General features: G+C 39.2%; 2 protein-coding genes across 2 annotated transcripts in view; both read left to right on the top strand.

The window, feature by feature from the left end:
* The window catches only part of LOC124160078 (poly(ADP-ribose) glycohydrolase), a 61,059-nt gene extending 43,629 nt beyond the window's left edge, over positions 1–17,430 (top strand). Inside the window, exons 8-11 of the mRNA XM_046535796.1 lie at positions 2,561–2,772; positions 4,644–4,875; positions 14,349–14,486; positions 17,089–17,430. Coding sequence (XP_046391752.1) covers positions 2,561–2,772; positions 4,644–4,875; positions 14,349–14,486; positions 17,089–17,255 — 749 coding nt within the window. The 3' untranslated portion in view covers positions 17,256–17,430. The remainder of the gene's footprint in view (positions 1–2,560; positions 2,773–4,643; positions 4,876–14,348; positions 14,487–17,088) is intronic.
* A 2,733-nt stretch (positions 17,431–20,163) lies between these two features.
* LOC124160077 (coatomer subunit gamma) overlaps positions 20,164–24,179 on the top strand; it is a 75,715-nt gene continuing 71,699 nt past the window's right edge. The window contains exons 1-4 of the mRNA XM_046535795.1: positions 20,164–20,351; positions 20,533–20,663; positions 20,751–20,978; positions 21,149–21,315. Coding sequence (XP_046391751.1) covers positions 20,312–20,351; positions 20,533–20,663; positions 20,751–20,978; positions 21,149–21,315 — 566 coding nt within the window. The 5' untranslated portion in view covers positions 20,164–20,311. The remainder of the gene's footprint in view (positions 20,352–20,532; positions 20,664–20,750; positions 20,979–21,148; positions 21,316–24,179) is intronic.

Below are 24,179 nucleotides of genomic sequence, written 5' to 3'. Positions count from 1 at the left end.
CTGATTCAATTTTCAAAGCTCAAAAATGTATAATACGATTAATATGTAATGCTCCTTTTAATGCACCTTGTCTTTCCTTTTTCAAAAGGTTAAATATTTTGACAGTTCCATGCATTTACATTTATGTTGTAAGCATGTTTGCTAAAAGAAATTTATTTAATTATATGTCTAATGACAATGTTCATTCCCACCAAACTAGAGCCTGTAGAGATCTGCATCAAACATATTGCAGGACTTTAAATGCATCCTTGGGGCCTAAATCCATGGGCCTTCTTGTGCTGAACAGGCTCCCTACTGATTTTAAGTACGAAATGGACCCAGTCCTGTTCAAAAGGAAATTAATAACGTTTTTAAGGAAAGAACAGTTTTATTCCGTAAAGGAATTTTTGGGGAAAAAATAATTATATTTAATATGGAATAAATTTTATGTACTTTATTAACTTCTTTTGGTCAAATTATGGTGCCATACACTTGTGTATTTTATTTTATTATTGTCTGCAACATTTATATGTATATGACGTGTCCTATACACTCAACTCATGTATTTTTTACTGTGTTCAGTGTCCGCTGGGCAAATAAAGGTTACTACTACTACTACTACTACTGCAGGTGTTTTATGGGAATAATATTCCTGAGTGGTTACGTGTCTGTTCCGAGACGACCAGCAAAGCCCAGATTCGCGTAATTCTCTAGTTAGTGGTGTAATGAGACGTGACTGATTTGAAACAATATTTTCAAATTTGCATTTTGCTAACAATTCTAACTTGGGCAAGCCACATGGGCAAGTTTTCCTAGCTCCAACCTCTAACTGAGCGTTTGAATGACAGATGTGTGAAATTTGTACCAATTGAAATGTACTTCAGCTTTGATGAGGCCATGATTGTTTGTAGATGGAATGATAACAGTGTTGTGACTGTTGCATCTTCTGGTGTTGGTGTGTCAATCTTTTGCAACAGGCAGCCGTTATTCTCAAAAGCAGAAAAAAAGATACAAGTTCGAGGATATGCCTAGTGTTCTATTTTTGGAACACCTCGTAATTAACAATTGGCAGAGATACATTGTTTTTTCTTTCGGAAATGGTTTTCATACGAATTTTTATCAATGATTTGTAAAAATGAGGGTAAAATTCACATTTTTTATAACCTTCGGCATAAATGGGTTAAAGGTGAGGTCTTCAATTATTTTGTCATTGAATGTGACATTGTTTTAAATTGTTTGATAAATCGTTGAAAAGGTCTTGGCTTCGGCTATTTTTAATGTTGTCACCCTGGTGCTAAATGACTTTTCTCATCCGCACGATGAACTTTTGAATACTGTCGTCATACCAGCTTCCGTCCACATTGCGAAGATAGACGTTGACCTCCTTGCCGTCTCTCGTGAACTTCATCCCCCCTAAGTGTTTCTTAATGGGCAAGCAACATGTGGAAATCACTGGGTGATAGAGTCCAAAAGATCATCCCCTTCCTCTTCAAAATGGCACAAAACATCTTCCGCACACTCCACTCCACAAGGAATGAAGCCAGTGTGCTTGAAGACTTTCTCTGGGATCCGTGTTGATACTAATCATGCACTACTCGGCCACCATCTCTAACCTTTCTCCTGTCATGTTGGGACCATGGGCTCATACCTAGTTTTTCCAAGGTTGGGACATCAATCAAGTCGTCCCGTGCGCAACGAATTACAGAGAGGGCCGGCCGAGTGCTCATCCGTGAACGGATACACCTAAAACTGACCAATCACAGATGACTTGACCGCCCCAACTGTGTGTGTAAGCCTGGCACTAACCAGGTCCATCATTCGCCCTGACGAAGACGATGGCAGAGAAGGCCATTGAAACAAACGTTGGCAGCAATGTCCATCCTTACCCGGCTCATTCACCGTGAAGATTTCATCAACAAGATTCACCAGGAGAGCACCAAATCCTTCATCTTGTACACTATGATATTTGACAAAGTTGACACCAAGGATCGGCAAAGAGGGCTAAATTACGGTATAAAATACAGAAACGGTTGATTGACGGCTTGCGGTCATTCTATGTAAAAGCTGATATTTCTCTGGACATGAATTTTTTCCCCCCAAAAAAAACTCATTTCAGGTTATTTGTTCAAAAATATTAAAAGTAAAAAAATCTCAGCATAATTGATCGGAAAATGAAGAAATGGTGCTCGAAAGAAAAACTTGAATGGTCAATGGACCACCCCTGGTCATTCCACTGTTAATCCTCATTGATACTTCTCTAATTCCACCATTAAATGTGGCATAATGAGGAACATAAATTGTCATTGCATGAATCTCCAACATGGTGTGTGAACATCGTCAATTATCTTCTCACTTTTTATACATTCTCCCTCCACATTATATTAGCAAAAAAATGATCTCTTCTCCATATTTCTGTATTAAATATGAAGTAGAAGATATGCTTAATAATGAAATCTTATGGTAAAAAATCCTTGCTTGCTTGAAGTCAGGGTAATGGTGTGTTTTACAGTGATCTACCATAAATTTCTTTTTCCTTGCTAGAGGCATGAGCTCATCATTGCCACTCTCTATTTATTTGTAGGTTGTGAGCGATATAGTGTGTACAAGGGATACAGTGACACCTTCAGATGGACGGGTGATTTTGATGCCAAAAAATCGTCTCCCAACTGTTCAGGTGTGTCAAGGGATCAGTATGGTCGCCTTCTGACGTCAATTGTTGCCATTGATGCCCTGAATTTCTCAATGCCAAGCCGTCAGTATTCTCAAGATGCCCTTCTTAGAGAGGTGAACAAGGTAATCACCATGCATATAAGGCTATTTCCAGGTTCATCGCAATGCTCTTCCACCAGTCTGGAATCTCTCAGTGATGGCAATTTGTTGGACTCCACCCAGAGAGCATGTAGTGCTCCAATGTAAGGTGGAAATTTCTGGTGGCATTTATGGTTACTATAAAAAATACCGTATATGTCTGAATATAGGCCCCCCCTATTTTTCAAAAAATGCCCAATGTAAAAGTATAGGGGAGGGACGATATTCAAACACATTTTTTTAACTTTTCCCGAAACTGAAGCCTCAAAATTTGGGGGGGACTATATTCGGAGAAATGCGGTATGCATCATGGGATTTGGTTCCACTCAAACGTATTGCCTCTCTACTTGTCATCTGAGACACTCTTGTCCTCCACATGGGCTAAAACTAAGCAAATGTCCGCATTGGTCCTGCATGAAACACTCCTCAATTCCTTAAAAATGATTGAACCTCAGGTGATTTCCTCTTGGGAGCAGCGTAAAATCCATGTGTGCTCTATCAATTTCAGGTGAGCTTCGTAATTACACTGGCTGGAGAAACATTGCGTCACAAAATTATAGCGTTGGATATCTGATGCCAATTGGAACCACAATTGCAAATGATGTGTCCTTGTGTCAAAAACACACCACCTTTAAACTACAGAAACTCTGATGACGACTCATTAGTTCGAATGCTGGAAGAGAGATGGCAGTGTGTGGGAGGCATCCGCAGCAGGGCAAACTTGAGGAGTGCAATACATACTTTCTGTGTTTGAATCACGGTGTGTTTTCCACCTAATCATTATTCATTGGTAATTTTGGTTCACATTGACGTCAGCTATCCAAGGTTAAAATTTCGTGGCACAATTTTTCTCCACCCTGCATTTATATTTGTGATGAAAATTTTATTTTGGCTTTAGACTTTTAGTAAACTTTATAATTAGGTGCTCAGGAATAGCCATGTTGCTTATGTACTCAAGTGTGTTTGCATGTAGTTCTAGTACTTTCTCTGCCCTCATACCTAATTTCCATGGTGGGAAATTGTTAATAATATGTAAAATTTTGACCTCCAACAAAAATTCTCTTTCAAAAAAATGTGAAAAAAAACTCTCGCAGACGGAGTGCATTTGATGTTGGTCCTTCGTTGTTTCATAGGCCTGTTATTTGTAGGCTAATGGTTGTTTCGTACTGTTGGAAATATCACTTCAGCATTCTCATTAAAGGAATATACCTATGTAGTTTATTGTTTTCTCTTGGTCAAGAATTATTTTGCGGAAAACCAATGCACTCCTACAATGGCTATGAGTGTGGAATTGTATGGACTTGCCCTTTTTGACCTCAATGAAGGAGGCCGTCCCTTAATTCCTGAAAGAACAAGATATGTGAATGGTTGGCATGTGTATGGGGGGCACAATATACCCTAAGGTCAAAGGGAGCCTGGCTCCCCCAGTTCTATTTCAAGGTGACTCTCCAATGCATGTTCATTTCTTCAGCTCAATAAACACTGTTTGAAGATAATTGGATTACATATATTTGAAAGCGAATTGTTTCCATGGACAAATTATTGCTGGGAGGTATAGCACCAAGGCATCACAGAAAGTCTTCGTCCTCCCCCATCCTAAAAAACAATGACCTCAATCTGCCCTAGATCATGGAACACTTGAGGACTTAGTAATTTTTTTTAAATCAAGAAACAGAGCAAGTGTCCAAACAATTGAAATGGACAGTGGGAGAATGTCCTCTTATTGCTTAGTGCCAATTCAAGGTGTTTGAGTGCAAGGGGCTGAGTTGCATGTACACACATATGTATACCACCTGCTTGAACTGTGCATTAATTTTTCAATGTGTTATATAATGTCTCCTCGTCTTGTGTTGCAGGCATATGTTGGCTTCTCTTGCCCTGATAATCTGCCTGATTTGCCCGCTGTTGCCACGGGCAACTGGGGCTGTGGGGTGTTTCATGGTGATGCTCAGCTCAAAGCCCTCCTCCAATTGATTGCAGCAGCCAAGTCAAAGCGAGATCTCGTCTACTTCACATTCGGAAATGAAAAATTAAGGGATGACGTACAATCTATCCATTCATTTCTATGCAGCAACAAAATTCCAATTGGTGAGTTCCCTTGGTAGATGTTGGCTTTGTGTTTATTATGTGGTCACATTTGGTGAAGATTTTGTTTCTAGAAACCTGATTGTACATATTGGGCTATAAGTCAATTGATTAGCTTGAATATGTACTTCTATTGTCTATGAAAGATGCAATGTTAATGCACTCATTGAAATGATTTCCTGAGGTCATAGATTTCAATAAACTGAGTCATTTTCAAGTTTTCTGAGCTCACCATCTCCAGCTGCTTCAGTTATTCTAGCTTCAGGTCAGAAATCCTGCTCTCCTGCAAAAAAGGAATAAAACTGCTCTGCAAGAAATCATTTGGTTACAAGAAGAAGAGGAGATTCTATCTCTTCAACAGCAAAAAGACCTTAATGCCTCCATTGCATTTGTGTAGCACGTAACACCCCATCAAACAGCACATAGCAATGGTCTGCAGCTTATAAATGGGACAAGAATAATATCATTGCCAGATTACTTTGGAAATTGCACTCTCCATGTTTTTTAATGTGCCATCTTCATTTCTGCTGAACACTATTATGAAAAAAACTATCATTTTAAAAGGTTTTGTGGAATTTAGATTTGTTAACTAGCTGATTTTAATGAGACTGCTTTGACAAATGATAGTTATGACAAAATATGCAAGTACACATATGAGAATTATTAGCATACTATGACGTAATGAGGTTTGAAATCATGAAATCACAAAAAAAAACTGCTGAAAGTAAGGTGGTTGGCTACGCTGGCTTACATTGAAGAGGTACGAATTTCAGGCCACTGAGGTAGTGCTGTTTGGAATAATAAGGAATGAAATAAGTACATAACACATTGAGGGCATTTTGATTACTTTATTTTGAATATGCTTGCCATAATTTCTGATGGGTATAAAAAAGTTCATGTTCAAAAGTTGGATAGGACAAGCTTTGCATATTCATTTCCGTGTAATTCAAAACAACTCTCAAGAAATTCGTTCAGAGGTCTTTTTTGGGCATCCATTGATTCCCCTCTTTTCTTCTGCATTTTTTGTACAGTTCTCCCCAAGAAAAAAACATACTAGAAAAAGAAATGAATTAGAATAGTAAACCTCGTGCTCTTTGCCTTTATTGCTTTGGGTGTTAGGAACTGATAAATGAATGAATCACAAGATTTTTAGTTATTGTGACAATAGAAATTGCTGGCAAGGTTACTGCAAATTACAATACAGGGCCTGTCGAATAATGTTGGGTATGTGTGCACATTGATAGGAAAGGAGTGATGGAAGAGTTCCTAAAAGTTTCGACCAAAAATGGAGGAGGTTAAGGAGAAAGGGAAAATTGCCATCCCCATGTACCTGGGTCTTCCCGAGGATAATTTGGAGGGGTATTGTTGGAGTGTTTAATGAGAAATGTGTAATGTATTAGCTACAGCTGCTAGAGAAGTAAAAATTAGGGAGTAAAAATCTAGGGAGAAAAAAATGTGTTAACAAAAAGCCATGGATCACGGATGAAGTCCTAGATCTCATAGAAGAATGGAGAAAGTATAAGAATGTGACAGCTGAGGAAGGACAGGCTTTCTACAAGAGAATAAAGAACAAGATTTGCCGTAAAGCGAGGAAAGCTAGAGAAGCATGGATGAGGAATACCGTATAAGCGCGTGTTAGAGGCACACCTTTTTTCCCAGAAATTGCAGCTGAAAGTGAGCATGTGCCTCTTGCACATATGTATTTATTACCTTCCCCCCCTTCCCCTTCACCGTTAGCTAGCCCAAGAGGAACTGAGTGGCCTTGGATTTCAGCTTGAGTCAGTCATCTGAAACCTTAGGTCAAAAACATGCGGTGGGCAGGGGAATTCCTCCCTTAGTGACGTAGTTTAAAAATACTCCGGTATGCTTTTCTTACTCGTAAGCATTGTGCCGTCACGTTGGTACCTCGGAGATGAGCATGGAAAAGATCGCCCAGGATTTTTCGCTTCGGAGGGCACGCTAAATTTCTGCCACAAGAGGGCATGCCGCGGCATTTATACTGCAAATAGTAATCGCATATCAAACGTAGAGAAACGCGTAGTTTTGAAGGACAATACCTGGTCAATAGTCAACATCTGTCTTGCCGAGAAATTTCCATAACGCTAAGGACCTGCTTTTTCAAAAATCATCTTCAGATGCTTTTATAAGGCTTATTGCGATTGAAAATTATATTGGTGTCAAAACTGCGGTTTAAAAAATTCAAGCGAGTGTGTATATTGTTGGATTGAATGGAGGATGGAAGAAATCGGAAATGCTTATAAGTGAAAAGCGCTGAAGGAGAGGTGGAGGGGAAGGAGCGTGCTCACTCCGACTTTCTAGGTATGAGCGAAGGAGCAAGGAAAGATCACGTCCAATCTTGCATGTGATGTAGTTGCCTTCAAAGCGAAGGGGCGAAGGTGGGCAATGTGATGTACACAGTTTGCGTTGCCTGAAGTTTTTCGATATCCTTAAGATATTGTTGGGACACATATGTCCATATGGATCATTAGGGAGTGAGAAGTGATATTATTTCATATACACCCATGTCTCGTATACCGCAATTTCGATTAGCGCAATTTCGATATAGCGCAAATTCGTTCCCCGGGGAAACATTGCAATACAGTGTAGCCTAATCAAAAATCTTAAACGCTCTCGTGATAAAACGTGAACTTGTGCTAAGTACACACGAAATTTCTATCATTTCACGCATATTAATATTATTGCTTGCCTCAAATCTTCTTTTTTGTTTATATATTAATCGAAATCCATTGCTGTGCACTGGCCAAAAGTATTACTCGTCATTGGATCCAGATAGCCGGCCTACCAAAGTAATTTATCTCGTCTCCTTAACAGAATGAGTTTATTTAGATCATTAATTAAGCGTGAGGCTAGTGGAAATGAGCTTTTTTTTAAGCAATACTGGTTGAGGTTGAGACGTAATTTTTGCCGTCATAGGTTATCGGGCGATTGACTTCCAGGTGGAGGGTCTACGCTAAAGCCTTCAAGGTCATCGGTATTCACGGGGAAGAAATGGAGTGGTGGCCGAGTTGCGCAAGAATAGCATCAACATACAAGAGGGTCCGCTATAGAGTCTCAAACACAATGGCTTCGTTCCCTCCCCGCAGTCATAGGCCCTCTGCGTCTCAAGAATTCAGTTCAGCAGAAGAAGGTGATTTCAATAGAGCTATGCGCAGTAAAAACCAAGAGAAAATGGCAAAAAATAGGAATGCGGGTAGAAAAATCAAGAATTTATCAAGAAAAACCATAAACCTTGAAGAGAAATTGATATGGGTCAATTGCTTTGAAAATGGAGAACGTCAAAGCGATATTGCGCAGAAGTTTAAACGCACGATGCCTTATTCTGAATAAAGACGAAGTTAAAACATCAGTGACCTCAGCCGCACTAACTTCAACCAAGCGGTCTACACATACGGAAAGTTCATGGTGAATCAGTACAAAAAGACGAGAGTGGTAATCGCTCCGAGACATTTAGTGAAAGCTCCGGTTGGTTCCAGAATTTAAACGGCAAGCAGGTATTTTCAGTGCGACGATATCAGGTGAATCTGCAAGTGTTGATAGCGCAGCCACCACAACATTTTCTAATAAACTCCAAGCTGTTATTGAAAGTGGCTCCTTTCCCCCTCAACTAGTTTTTAGTGTTGACGAGACGATATTCTTCTGGAAAAGAATGCATTTTCGTTCCTTCATTTTCAGGGAAGGAAAACCTGGGTCAGGTTTCAAGGCATTTAAAGAATGTTTCACGTAGCTGTTAATGACTCTGAGGACTTCAAATTAAAATGATTTATCATTCATAAACTCCGCTAGCTATGAAATGGCATTCAAAATAGCATTTTCCTGTCATTTCGATGAGCGACAAAAGGGCCTGGGTGACACAATAGTTGTTTTTAGACTGGTTTGAAAAATCGTCAACTGCCGGCAATGCATTACGAACCCCTGAGATAGCAGATGTTAGCCCACCCGCATGACAGGAGGGAATTTCTAAAGCACGTAAGAATTTTTTTTAACGTGAATAAAAGTCTTCAAATGCGCGCATACTATTTTTAAACATGTTATAAACTATAAACATTTATATAAATAATGTTTTCTAAGGCTATTTATGGGAATATATATTTTTTAGAGGAAATTCAATACCCAAGACCTATGCTACCAGGAACGCATCCCTATCTTCCCAATGTTAAAACGCTCTCGTATAACGCAAATTCGTATGGCGCAAAGACCCCAAGGAACGCATCCCTTGCGCTATACGAGACATGGGTGTAAATTGATTCGTAATGATTGAATGGCTACCGATATTAGCACCGCATGAACGGCAACTGAGGTTGAATGCAATAGCTACCCTACATGGAGATGGGTTTTGATTTTTGCTTTGTCTCTCTTCTGGAGATGGAAGGTTGGGAATGCATAATATGTTGCTTGCTGTGTCCCAACTTCGAGGTATTGTTTCCTGTATTCTGACAGACGCTTGCATGCAGTATTAAAACCTGCTCTAGGCATTATGTTTCCTAGCAGAAGGGAAAATGCCTTATGCTTTGTATGCCGTGTGTTATCTGGTGGTGTAAATAGATTTACTAGACACTGCCCCTGTGGAAAACTCACATATGCTAAACTGACTGGACGCCGCTGACCCCAATTATCCTCAGTGGTACAACCCTTCTTCAACATTCCAACCCAAAAGCATTTATTTATTATTTTCAAGGATGGGGAAACTTAACGCTCTGGCTCGGTGTAGGCCATATTCCATGCTGATGGTTCCCACTGTTAGAAACATGCAAGGAAACCCAAAGCTCCACTCCACACACCTCCGTCTATGACTTTGCTCTGCACGGCTCCGTTTATTGCTCTGCCTTGCAGTACTGGATAAACGGCAATAAGGCATGGATTCAAATATCACCTGGCATCATTAATGAAACTTTTGTATTAACCTGCATACTTTGGTTTGAAAGTCAACCTTTCTTCCCTCTGCTCGGGGCCTCTTCAGGACTAATGTGCTTTGGCAGTTAGGGAGGAAGAAAGATTGACTTTTAAACCACAAGACGTGGGTGAAGTAAAAAGTTTTATTAGTTGGCCATACATGGACAGCGAAAGTAGTAACAATTTCATTACCTGGTGTACCTCAGATTCATCAGATCGGTTCATTACCACGGATGGTACTGCGTTTTGGTTCATTATCAGGAGAGCGGGTGTGCCAAACAGAATAGCGATTGTGTTCAGCTTCTTTAAAGGCACCATCAGCAATCAGCAATTGCCTTGGTCACGTCACTGCATTGCCATCAGCCTTGTGTTCACTCACTCATGGTAACTAACTCACCCCTCCTAACTTCGATACATACAGTACATATATAGTGGTCAAGAACATAGATGTTTTATGTTATTTTAAATGGCATTCTAACAATGTGTTTTATTTCGTAAGTACTTAGGGAAATATATGTATGCTCTTACAAGCATAATTGCTGTATAAAACTGCCAATTGATGTTGACTGTATTGCACTCAATGAATATGCAGTACAGACTAGAGACCCTGGAAAATTATCCAGTTGTGAATGCGTCATCCACAGGCATCAATTTTGGCATTCCTTTAATTTCAGACAGTAATGAAAGTAAGCAATGAGGCGTAGAGTGGATAAAGAAAACATTAATTTCAATTAGAAATACACAGATTTAAAATCATGCGGTAATAGCCACGGTATTTTATGGTAAGTAATAAAAATTGTTTATCATCGCTTTAGGAAAAGTTTTTTAAAGTGAATAAAGCAAGATTGAGAAATAAACTCTCGTAAAGCACACAGAACACCTGGATGGCCCTGCAAAATGGCAACCCGCATGCCACCGCCATACAACGAAACCTCCTGCACCAAAGTCAATGTTTTTCCGGTCCCAAGAAATTCATTTTATGGAGGTTTTATGGCACGTATCATTTGATAAGCAAATGACCCCTTCTCCTCGTCGATGTCCCTGAACATGTTGTACCAAGGTCACCCTAGTGAGGCGATAACGTTATTCTTCAAAATGGTCTCTAGAATATTTAGCATTTGCTATTACAAACTCAAGATTGACTGCTCAGAGAGAGAGAAATTTATTGATTCAGGTGTGGAATACATCTAATAATTATAAACTGTTTAAGAATCTTATTCTGTTACTCATCTTGCCATCTTAATTTATTGCAATGGAGTCACTTACGTCAGAGTACAACTCTGACGTACAATTTTTAGCAACATTAAAAAGCAGTTATTGGAGAATCCAGTCAAGTGAGATGCCAATTATCATGGATGCAAATTCTGTAGTAGAGCTCCAAGGCAATTACCTTACAAAACCAATTGGGAAATGGTTGGCATTGTAGGTTTTCTTCTGATTTCACTTGTCATTTTGTTAGTATTTAGCATTCATAACATCGTGAGTAATGTATTTTATGCTTTCATATTAGTTTATAATGCCTTTCAGTTGCCATTCATTGCTCCAGTTCATCATTAACTGTGACAGTGGTTTGTAGGTTGAAGGAATTGAAGAAAGCCAGCATGTTCAGCAGGTCAAATTTGTATACAATGGGGTGGTGTTTCCCATGATGCATCTAATTTGGACCAAAAGATGGAAAACAAATGAAGGATGACTTTTATATAAACAAACATGGAAGCTTCTGATGTGGTGGATTTTGTCTTTGCAGTTTTAACAGTGGGAATTCTCTGTGCCAGCCTCTTGAAAATTTAAGAGGTGTAAAAAGAAAGGGTGGGCTGCAGTTGACTTGGCCTTGGCCAGAAAGAAGAGATTAAGGCATTGTTGGAGGCGTGCCAAGCAACTTGGAGAAGGAGTTGGCTGCCAGAGATCCCGTGCATTATCAAAACTACTTGAGGATGAGTGAAAATGTTTTCATGTTCGTTCTCAGCAAGGTTTTGGGCAGGATAAAATGCCGGGGCACAAAAATGAGGCAGTGTATTCCCACGAGGAAAACGTTATTAATAAACTATGGATATAGTAGTTGTGATGATGTGATGAGTAGGCTGCTGTAATGCGGTAAACTTAAGTTGAAAACACATTTTTTCTCTTCAAAATGAGCAGTTGTGAAAAGGTCCATAGCGTGTGTGATCGAAACGGGTGGCTCCAGTGGTTCTCAGGGAGTCATTTCTCTTTGCTGCTTTGGGGAATCGCATGCCCTCCACAAAGCCCTGGATTTTGGCCTTGATGCCATAATTAAATCCTTAATTCTTTCCAAAACACCTCTTCTTACATATTGCCATTATAATACGTCACTTGCTTCGTATTACATGTAAAGTCATTATTACAGTTATCCTTTATGAGAGTTGTCATCACCTCTTGAAAGCAATTTTCTCATTTCTATCGTTAGGAAGTCACCAAGTGACAGAATATGTGATTATGAGCATACAAACATATGTATGTACATTTATTTATTATGTTTTTCATGCAAGCGATAAATAAGTGATGACCTATGTGAGGGTGCTTTTTTTCAAAGCCCCTGTGATTGGTTGGTTTCATCCAACTGTCTGGAAATTTATAACTTGTACTATCCTGTTGGACCAAACTGAATTTGATACAAATTATTGGACCCAAAGTTAGTATGTACCCCCTTAAAACCAGAAAAATCTTCCTTGATATTTTTTACTTTGTTTATGATAATAATAATAATATCTTTATTGGCCCAACGATTTGCAAAAAGCAAATATAGGGCATATCAAAATGATACATATGATTTTATCAGACATAAATCACATGGGATACATCAGAAAAAAGAGCAAATGGATGTAAACACAAAGATGATACATAGATACATCAAAATGATACACATAATTTTTTCAAACATAATGAAATCAGGCGATACAAACAAAAGTAAAAAGAAACATGGTGATTTAAACAAGATTAATAGCAGATAGACAAAAGAAGGATGACTATATGCATTTTGCACTGAATTTGTCCAAGCTATAGAAAGCATTTAATATCGGATAGTTCTTGAAATTACATTTGAATACATTTAGTTCTTTTACCAACTTGAGGGCGACAGGTAAATTATTATACAATTTAATTCCAATAGCTAAGGGACTGTGTAATGTTATTGATGAGAGATGATAGGCCTTATGATTATGTTTACTAGTACGGGTGAAATGAGTATGGATATTTGCATCTGATTCAACTAGGTGGAGGTTTTGTTTGATGAAGAGTAACAGATTTAGGATATAGACACAGGGTAATGTGAGTAATTCATGAGCTAGGAAAAGGGGTCTACATGATTCTCTATAGGGCAGGTTTAGAATAATACGTAAGGCATGTTTCTGAAGGAGGAAGACTTTTTTATCATATTTTATCATATTGATATATTTTATCCCAGTAGCTCGACAATTCCTCTTATTACACCAGTTTTATCATCACAAAATTATCCTCAACATATCCATGATGCATTGGCCATAATGGGATATTCCTTCAGTGCTGCCATCGGTTATAAGAGTCTGAAGTAGCCCATCAGAACAGCACAGCACACGAAATAACACATCTAATGGGTGTGCTCGCATCTTGGAGTGCCTTTTTTAATTGTTACTTTGTCCTGAGTGTAATGTACCCCATAGATTGCATCATGCTGTTTTGTAATGCATCAGGCTGATTGCATCACACCAATTTGTAATGCTTACAGCATTTTGCATCATGCTATATCCGCTCACGGATTGGGTCGCCCATGTATGTATTGAACTGGGGAATAATGGTTTCCTCTCCTCCCTCTCATCCACCTAATCTTCCTAACCAGTCTCCTCTCTGATCTCTCGACCCATCCACCAAGATGTTCTGATACAAAAGGTGTCTTGTGTGTTACCCACAGCTATCTCAGCAAATCTTCCTCCCCGATGTTCTCCCCCCGAACATCGCACTTAGGAAATATTCCAGCCTCACCCTTGTCTCAAATCTGTTGCAATATCAACTGCAAGGCAAAACTTCTGACTTCAATAGGTGATCATGTGCATATTTGTCTTAATGCCTGTTTACGACTATGAATTATGTAATATGTACAAGTGAACGTGTGAATCCGTGTCCATTCCCATCCTGGCCTCTCTTCTATTTTTTCCTCAATAGTCATTCATAGTTCAAAGGCATTTTCCTCATTTCCTCAAAGTGTTTTTTTCCCTCTCTCATTCTTATTGGTTGTTCGCCATTGCATCATTGCATTTCACATTGCGTATTTTTCTCTACTACCACCTTTTGAAACTTTCCACAGTCGGTCCACATTATGATGCTATTAGACGACGAACTTCATACAAAATATTTAGCTGAACCCTTCCTTTGTACCATTGGAATGGTGTTAGATATCCTTTCTGGACTTGATTTGTGGCTTGTAGCTTGTAAGAATATTCATAAAAAAATAATTCATCTTATGTAGCACTTCATCTTCAAAAGGTATATCTCATTTGAGCTGGCCAAGTCAGTATAAACGTTTCTTTGGAGGATTTAAGGTTTTAATTCTTGTGCCTCTTTATATTTTGCAGGTGAATTATGGCAGCACCTATGCCACTACTACACGGACTGCCATAGCAATGGGTCATTCACGTCCAGCCTTTACGATTACTTGTATTCTGTGCTGGAGGAGCCAGTTCCATCAAGACAAATGTCTCCGCAAATTAAAGGTACACCTGACCTGATGGGTTGAAACCATTCATTTTAGGGTTTGGACAGGAAACGATGCCCAAGTTTTAGTGATGAGGGCCAATGCTAAAATGCGACATTCTTAGGCAAGATGCTTTTCTAGAACAGATTTTTGTTTTTCATGTGTTGGGAACCTTAATTGCTTTGAATTTGACAACAGCTGTTTCTAAATGCATCTACCAAGGCTGCCTTTAACTAAGAGAGCTCATGAAAGAGAAAAATTTCTTTAGACAAGCATAGGTTTTGGGTTGGCAGGCTTAAACTGAATTCAGTGCAACCTTGATAAAACGAGACTCCCACAGTACTCAAATAAACTCTCACTTTAGTGAATTGTCTCTTTACCGGAGGTGGAGCATATAATGGCCAATAAATATATGTATTGTCAACTCATGTAGGAACAGGATTGGTGTGGCGATAGAGACATTTCTATCCGATTAACTTAAGCATAAATCCAGACGAAAGGCAATGTTTTTGTTGCATCACTAAATTTCCTTACCTTAATAACGAACTAGCCATTCAATTTATAAGTGCCATACTACATAAAAATCATGCAAAGATTTGCTTTGTCATAATTATCCCAAAGCACATTTTTCTGAGTGCGTTGTGCATTTACGTGATCAATCTATTATTTTGATATTTTCCGCTGAAAATTCAAACTTTGTTGATAAAACTGTATTGCGGTTATTTAATGCCTTAAATGCTTCCATTGGTTTATGTTTATTGTTCCCGTAAATTTTGCGGAAGTTATGTTAAAACAATGTATCACATTTGTTTTTGCTGATGAAAAAGGTGGAAGGTGGTAGAATGATCCTACCTCGGAAGACCTTTTCTATCATTCAATCTAATATCTTCATTATCTGCACTAAAAAGTCTGCTAAACATTCATAATGATGTGATTAAAATTGTCTATGCTTCAAAAAAGTTCCATTTTGAGTGTTATGCCCGCAACGTCATTGAAAGAATACATTGAGTGTATGTATCCACGGAACTGCAATAGGTGAAAATGATTTGAATTAAAATTGGTAATATAAGAAAAGATACTAACTTAATATTATTTCACAAAAAATATAATGCAGATATTATGCTGATGTCACTTAAGTAAAAGAAAAGCAAGATGCAAGAAATGCCAACTAACGTAACATGCATGGGTAAGATATGCAACAAAGACATGAAAAAGCATATGCATCTGATGAACCCTTAGGCCAACAAAACTTACAAGTATGAATTTATTGATTTAACATTTTCAATAATGACAGCAAAACATGAAAAAGAATGCAGAATTTTTAAAATGAAATAAATTAAAAGTGCAGCATCAGCTTTTCCCATACGTCATCGCTATCAGCGCATTACCTGCATCTAGAAGCATCATTGCAAGAAACACCCATTCCCCAAGGGTTTTGTTGGAGAGTAGGTTGTAAAAGGGTTCCGTATCATCTGCATAATATCATGTGGGGAATACATACTTCTTAACATATTCTGCTAGGATTGGAGTCCTTTCTTCCACGGCTTCGGGTTTACACTGCAGGCATCACCAGCAACTATGAAGGGAGATAACTCTTTCGTGCTTTAAATTAGTATTACCAACCTTCTAAACACTTCAAGTTCTCGATTCTCAATCTTCAGTGAAATAATCTGCTTTAGCCTTAAGCACAGCCCCTTTCTCAGTAGTTTCCACTAATTGAAGTGGGCAAAACCACCCGAAGACCTTTTAAATCTTCATGGTCTGCATTCCTTGGGAGATTTTATTTTTTTAATTGTGAAGAGAAAATAGTTTAAAATTAATTACGCCACTCTCGTATTGCTCCATAATGTTCATTTTCTCGCTTGGACGTGTTTGGCATTTTTTGGCCATGGTGTCTACCTTCAAAAGCTCTCTATTCATGCAACTCTTGGACGTGCAAGTATGCTGTTGACTACTTTCTGCTGCCTGAGGAACAAAATAAGATCGGGCAGTGGTGATTGTTAATGCCGCAATATTTTCAACAAAATTAACTACTTTCTTATCGAATGACTGGTTACCACGTAAATTTCAGACTGAGCACACCACATTTACTTCATTTCTAACAGATCGCCTGAAATTACAGAGATTAGGGACTCTTGGTGAAGGTTTTCCGTAAATGGAAATTCTATGGTGAGTGCCAACACCAAAAGGGTCTCATAATAATTTTTTTTACATGCTAATCATAGGGTCAATTGATGATGGTTAAGTTAAGATCTCTCGTAATGGCAGGGGTCTCGCAATAGCCTGTACTCGCTTTATTGTGGTTCCACTGTAATCAGAACTTGGCGCGCAGTTGTATTCATCTTAGCGTGGGTTAACCAATTTAATGATTGTTACTCAGTCTGAGCCCTTTATTCAATTTTCAAATGAATATCACAGTGCGGAAAAACAAAACAAAGAAAGCAAAAACTCAATTCTCTAGAAAGCTCTCACAGCTAATAGAAATGCGTTGTTATCAACGAGCAAAAATCCATTCACTTAAAGTGGGAATTGCAAAGTTGAGCTATTGCGTATAAAGCAATTTTAAACACAATGTGAGACACCAATTTGGTCACCAAAACACGGCGTGTTCTTGATTTCAGGTGTGGATGGTGATGAGGAGGTGGCCGTTGAGGGTGAGGCTGTCGAAGAGGACGATGTATTCACGAGAGAGGAGCTGGACCAGTTGGAGGGCACCATCAAGGCATATTACGCAGAGAATGGGGCGCTTTCGCAGGGCAATACACCACCATCCGTCGAAAATGGTTGAAAGTGTGTGCTCCTCAAGAGTGAGCCATCGTCATCATTATTATTTTTATGTTTTCCCATGTCTCTCTAACATTTGCTCCATAGCGGACTTATTGTTATTGATTTTCCAGGTTGAATTTTCTTGTTGAGCACATAACTGTAAAGGATGAATAAAGTTTTAACATTGTTTAAAAATCCTTTGTACTTGCCTTGGAATAGGCCTCATAAAAAAATCATCAGCTAAAGTAATGTAGGAAAAATGTGATTTTTTCAATGCCCCTGTCAGTAAATTTATGTACTCAGTCGTTGAGAGCATATTGTCTCTGGGTTTCGTGGAGTAGATCTACATACTTGCAGAATATATGCCAGCTCCCACATATCAGCAGCAATGGAAAGCATTCGATCGAAGAACAGTGCAGCTCACCGCCCATCAGAAGACCTCTTGGATTTACTTGCCCCACTTGAGCATGAAACAGAGCATTTTAATTTTTTTTGCTTTTGTTGTTACTAAAGTATTAATTAACTTACAGTTAAAATGGAAATACAAAACCTTGGTAACTTTTCACTGGAAAATTATTTATTGGTACAATGCATTTTCGACGCTGAGGCGTCATTCTCAAGTACACTGTTTATAATATCGACAATCCAATATATATGTATACCAAAATTCTGGCAGGGGGGGAAAGGGAGAAGGGTTATACAGGGAGGGAAATAGGAGTGGGAGGGTTTGTTTAGGGAATGGTTGGGAAGCGTGACTACATATATAAGCCTACGCTAGGAGAGGCAGGTAAGGTTCCTCAGCGGGGGGAAAGGGTCGGTTTGGAGAGGGGTAAATTGTGAAGTGAGAGGTGAGTTTCTTAGGAAGACAATGTCATTAAGGACATGACCCAAACTCAAATTCCTTTTTATCTCCAACTCCTCCAGGACGTCCATCTTCCTCCCCTTCTTGACTTTGTGTAAAATGTCCTGCTCGAAATCACTGTGATGTCCCTCTTCCCACAGGTGCTTTGCAAAGTGGGATTGTTGTAAATTTCCCGTGCGTAAACACCTTTTGTGTTCTTCTGTCCTGGTCCGGAACGCCCTACCCGTCTGCCCCCATACACTGCGTCACAATCATTACACTTGAGTTTGTAAATCCTGTTGCCTTCCAACTTCTTCACTTTATCTTTTGTTCTATTTAGGAGATTCCTTAAGTTAGCGTGGTTGTAAAACGCTGGTCTATATTTTTTGGGGAAGACACTGGTTAGTTTTTCAGTCAGCCACCCGTAATATGGTAGTGAACACCATTTAAACTCACTGTTTTTTTCCCTGTTTTGGTATAACATGCTGTTGGCTCTTACAGATAGTTTTTTCTTTAACATTTCTTCTACCAAATCATCTGAATAACCATTCCTTGAAGCTAAAAATTTAATAGTATTCAGTTCTTTTTCGAAATTGTTTTTAGAAAGGGGGATGTTCAGTAGCCGGTTAATTAATTAGTGAAAAGTGGATAGTTTTTGTGAGAAGTGGTGACGGGAGGTGGATGGATGGTATGACATGATCTGTAGCGGAGTAGTTCCGGAAAATGGTGAAATCAAACTTTTCAGTTGTTCTTGATATAGTCAAGTCAAGAAAATTTAGTTTCCCTTCGTCTTCAATCTCATAAGTGAAACTAATGTTGTTTTGGATTGGGAGTTCAGCGAGTTAAAAAAGATGTCAGGCTGTTGAATTGAGCCTGTCCATACTGCTAAAATGTCATCCACGTAACTGTACCAGCAGTGAATATTTTTTGTATCTATTGAGTCACTGGTAAAAAGTTTTTCTTCAAAGTTATTCATGAAAGGGTCCACGAGGAGGGGTGATAAGGGGGAGCCCATAGCTAAACCTTCTTTTTGATGGTAATACTCATCGTTGAAAATAAAATAGTTTTGTTCCACACAGATGGTGACTAATTTAACAAATTCACTCTGAAAGGGATTTGTTGCACCACTATTCTCTAACACTCCTAGCCACTTCCACAGCTTGTGCCAGGTTAAGTCAATTTTAGTTGTTGTGAATAGGCCTTTACTCTGTTATTTAATTTTAAGTTTTGTGTACATTTGAGTACTACTTTACATAAGCAGTATTTCCTGCCGTCTCCTCCAAGACTTGGTCCAGTGGTTAAGGTGGTTGACTACTGAGTATAGACGACTACGGTGGTTGATTATTTAGTAGATTGTTAGCTGTCGTGTTTTCGCACGCTTGAAATTTTTCACTTTTCATTTAATTGGGAAAAATAGATATCGTGATTTAAAAATCTAAAAGTGTGAAATACGTAACCCAGGAGTAATAATCTTTTGATTTAGGCAATAAAAAAATAATAGGAAACCACCCTATTCAAATTGCGGCCATAGTTGCATAGGTGTTTGGCAAGCCAAAACTACGGCTTGCCGGATGGCACCCACAGTCAGGCCATAATACGGCAAGCTGAGGCTAGCCGTAGCCATAACTGCCACACGTAAACTACAATTTTTGAGTTGACTGGGTAGTTTTTGGGAAAAGTAACAGCATGAGAATTGACTGAAAGGCAAAGTTCAAACGGAAATCGTTGTAAATTATTACGATAACTCAGCTCTTTGGAAAGCTACATGGGTTTTCTATCGGGTCAATATTGACGTGGCATCCACCCGACAAGCTTTGCTTTGCACCGAGGAGCACCAGAGAATACGATAATTCACCCGTTTGTTCAACTCTGCTGACTATTACTACAGGAATTGTATGAAAAAAAGGAAAATGTGCCCATATTATGCTTCAATTTTCTATAATTTGAATCACTATGGTGTTCTGAACATATATGCTTGAAAATTTTGCAGCAATTCGCGTCTAATATCTTCTATTTGGTTACTTTTTTCTCTCCCTTTTGAATTAATTTTTCTAACTTGGCGCGCTTGTCAGCGCATTTTGAGCGTCATTTATTGACAAGTTTGTGTTGAATACGTGTTCACGTCGATGTCAGTGGAATTATACGGTTGAATTAGAAGGAAATCCTTTGTAATATTTAGTGGTCCAATATCCCTGATGATTGGGATTATTGCTGTGTTTAATACTTTGTAATCTAGAATGATTTCTTTTAAGCGAGACAAGAAAGAGGAGGAGGAAGGTATGTTTACCCAGCCGGCCTGTCGTCATGACTTGAAGTAGGATAAGGACGACGTATTTTTTACTGTGAATTTTATCTTATATTATCCTAGTATAAATAGTTTTAATTTTATTATTATGCTTACTATCTGAATGACGTTGAATTTCTACGAGGAAATGATGTTTTCCCCATTAAATTTCAGGAAGTTGCAATCCTTTTCAAAATCTTGAGAAGACAACTGTATTGCAAGAGGCTCGTACTTTTAATGACACTCCTGTCAATCCCAGAAAATGTACTCATATACTGACGAAAATCTTGTATCTCCTAAATCAGGTTAGCACATTCAATATTTTCTTATGCCATTAATCACAGTCATGTTTTTTTTTCTTTCGTTCTGACACATCATTTTGATTGCAACAGGGAGAGCAATTTGGCACAGCGGAAGCCACTGGAGCATTCTTCTCTGTCACAAAGTTATTTCAGTCGAAGGATGTAATTTTGAGACGCATGGTTTACCTGGGAATCAAGGAGTTGTCGTCAATTGCAGACGATGTAATCATCGTGACATCCAGTCTTACTCGTGACATGACGGGGAAAGAAGATCTATATAGAGCAGCCGCCATTCGAGCTCTTTGCAGCATTACAGATGTAAGATTTGCCATCCACCTTCTTGAGAAATTGTGTATCTTAAGTGATGTAGTGTTTTTTGTGGACTAATTGTTTTAAATTAGGAAACCTATATATGAGGAAATACTTTGCAAAACCCCCTTTATTTTCTGTAAATTTTCTAATATTTATGGACTTCTTATTTCGCATAGGGTACCATGTTGCAAGCCATTGAGAGATACATGAAGCAAGCTATCGTTGATCGAAATCCTGGCGTTAGCAGTGCAGCTTTAGTCAGTAGTTTGCATCTGACCAGAATTGCTGGCGATGTAGTTAAGCGGTGGGTGAATGAGGCCCAGGAAGCAGTAAATTCAGACAGGTATGGCTTTTGTCGCACACATCTATTTCAGGAATCAAAAAGACAAGTTAATTCCATGCTACTTGTTTCTCTCCTTGCTCTTAGGATTGTAGATGATGTACTTAGGCTTTAACTGTAATGCTTAAACAGTCTACCAACATATTTTATTACTTCACAGGAAGTACCATCTGCCTAGAGGGTATTCCCACTTTTTAAATCTCAAGAGCATTTTCTATTTTTTCCATTGGCCATAAACATCTTCCATCCTATTATGTGTTAAACACACAATCTCATCAATACCCAAGTTATCGCTGCTACAGTAGAGTAGTTCTTATGAATGGTCACCTCATACCTGTCGGTCAAATCACTCACAACGTTACCATCCTAGTGCCCTGCTCCTAGTATCCAGGGGACAGTATTATTTCCTCTCTGGAAAAAATATCACTTCCACATGAAAACCCCACCAGTTGCTATGCTCTTAATCTTGTTCTGCTTTCTTGTGTTCTTCATTTTTGCACACCTTTTTACTTTTCGATATCAGACTTGTTTCAGATCTGGGAAAATTCAGGGAATATTGTCCATGTCTTCTGGTAAACTTCATGTACAGTGGAATCTCGATCCATCATGTAAAAACTCTTCTCGGGATACCGCACGGGTAAGATGATATGAGAGAGCAAAGGGCTCGGATATGAAGGAAGACCAACCTAAACCGACAGCCAGGGCCTTTTTACCCTATATTTCCATGATATCGGGCAAAATTTCTAGGGTTTGAGGAGGTATTATATCTAAACCATCCATCGACCTATGACAAGTTTAAGAGACTGCCTCGTCTGTGTAAAAGATCCAATTGGCCTTATGACTCCTGGAGTTCATAAAATCCCCTGTGAGTGTGGAAATGTGGGGGAGACTGGGCGAATAATATCTGCTTGTCCCAAAGAACATCTAAGGCATTTCCGACTTGGTCAACGGGAAAAATCAGCCATAGTTGAGCATAGCCTGGATGAGGACCATAAAATACGGTGGGATGACACCAGAGTTTTATGGCGATCAAATCATTTCCGGGATCGTTTAACCAAAGAGGCTATTGAAATAAGACTTGAGAATAAGAATGTAAACAGAGACGCCGGATTTTCGATCAGCAGCTCTTGGAATAGAACCCTTAAAAGAGTTATGCTTGCCAGAGCTAAGTCTCCTAACGGTCCTCTGCGACAACAATCGGGACTCGACCAATCCGGCCCCTCCTAATGCTGAGCTTCAACGGTCACTTCAAATTTGCTGTCAGTAGCCGTGAGAGTGGGTAGCGAGTTGGTACCCGAAACGTCGGCGCTCTCATATATTCTTACCCGCACGAAATCTTGGGAAGAGTTTTTACATGTTGTTCGCCGGGAAAGTGTAAAATCTTGATCTATCATTTTTCAGAGGGATGGATGAAAAAATGATGATTGCAGGAAAGCGATCAATGCGGGAATGTTTGGCTAGGTTGCATATGTCCCAGGAAATGCAGGCTTTTGGCAAGTAATTATGATATTCATTAAATGATTCAATCAAGGAGATGTCAACTTAAATGAGTGGAACATTTTAAGTTTCATAATTACTCTGAACAGTCTACTAAGCCAAATTGCCTCTTTGGTCCCTTAATTTGCTCTGATGATCTCTGCTGTGGTCATCGAAGTTGCTATAGCAGCTTGTCTAGATCCAATATCCCTGATATGTATCTGAAAACTCTCTTGACTCATACCACATCTCCTTGAGCTAGATTTTTGATTGTCCTTGAAAGGAATCCGACACCATAAGCCATGTCAGGTCTTGTTCCAATTATCAAATACCTGAGAGATCCATTGGCCTGCAGGGAAACCTTGCTGCCTCATCATCTTTCCCTGGTGTGGAAATTCTTTCACTTATGCGGTTGAAACTGGTCCTCATTCTGAAAAATTGAAGCGCTCTTAAAATTTCTTTGCATATGCTCTTGCAATAATCTTGAGGAACATCTCTTCTTGCTGAATACTTAGGCCGAGGAAATATGTAGCTTGCTCGCTCTTCAACCATTTTGAACTCTGTATTCAACTCTTCCACGAAGTCTTCCATGTCTTGTAGATTGGTTGCTGCCTCCTTGCCATCATCTACATAGATTACAAGTATGAGCCTCCTGCCACTCCTCTCTCGAATGTATAAACATGGTTATGCATCACTGGCCTTAAACCGATGTTGTTGCAGGAATGCTCCAAGTCGTTTATTCCAGCACCTTGGTGTTTGCCCAAGTCCATGAAGACTTCTCTTCAGCTCACAAACCTTGCTGGTTCCGCCGTCATATGCTTGAGGCTGCTTAATGAAAATTGCTTCTTCAAGTTCTCCATAAAGGAGTGCTGTTGACACATTGAATTGTGTCAGGTTCATCTTCTTACTTGCTGCAATGCTGAGAACTGAGCATATCGTTCCCATCTTCGCCACCAGACTGAAGGTCTCACTGTAATCAATGTTGTGATGCCGGCTGAACCCTTTAACCTTTTCGCGCCGAGCTCCTTCTCGGTAAGTGTCTTTTGGCTCTACGAAGGGTTTGAGATTTTCTTTTTCGCCCCGTACGGAGTTTTTTTTCGGCTTGGGACTGACCAGGTAGTCGCTTCCTCCCCTTGATGACCTTTCGTAGCGGGATCCAGGACCCTTTCCTCGGCAACTCGTCAAATATAATTCTCGACCCTCTTCCGCGAAGGCAGCCCATCCCGGCGTACTTTTGCGGTCAGTTAATTGTTACCAGTGCAATTTTAATTTTTTTAATTGTTACTGTTGCATTAAATGTCAGTTCATCAATGTATTCCTTTCATTTTGCAATGCCTGTAGAACTTTTAAACGAAGTTCTACGGTTATTTTTAGGGTTTTCAGCAAAACGG

Source organism: Ischnura elegans, chromosome 6 (assembly GCF_921293095.1).
Source record: "Ischnura elegans chromosome 6, ioIscEleg1.1, whole genome shotgun sequence".
NCBI classification, from domain to species: Eukaryota; Metazoa; Arthropoda; class Insecta; order Odonata; family Coenagrionidae; genus Ischnura; species Ischnura elegans.
Note: the sequence above shows the minus strand (reverse complement) of the source record. Positions and strands in the feature narration are given on the sequence as shown.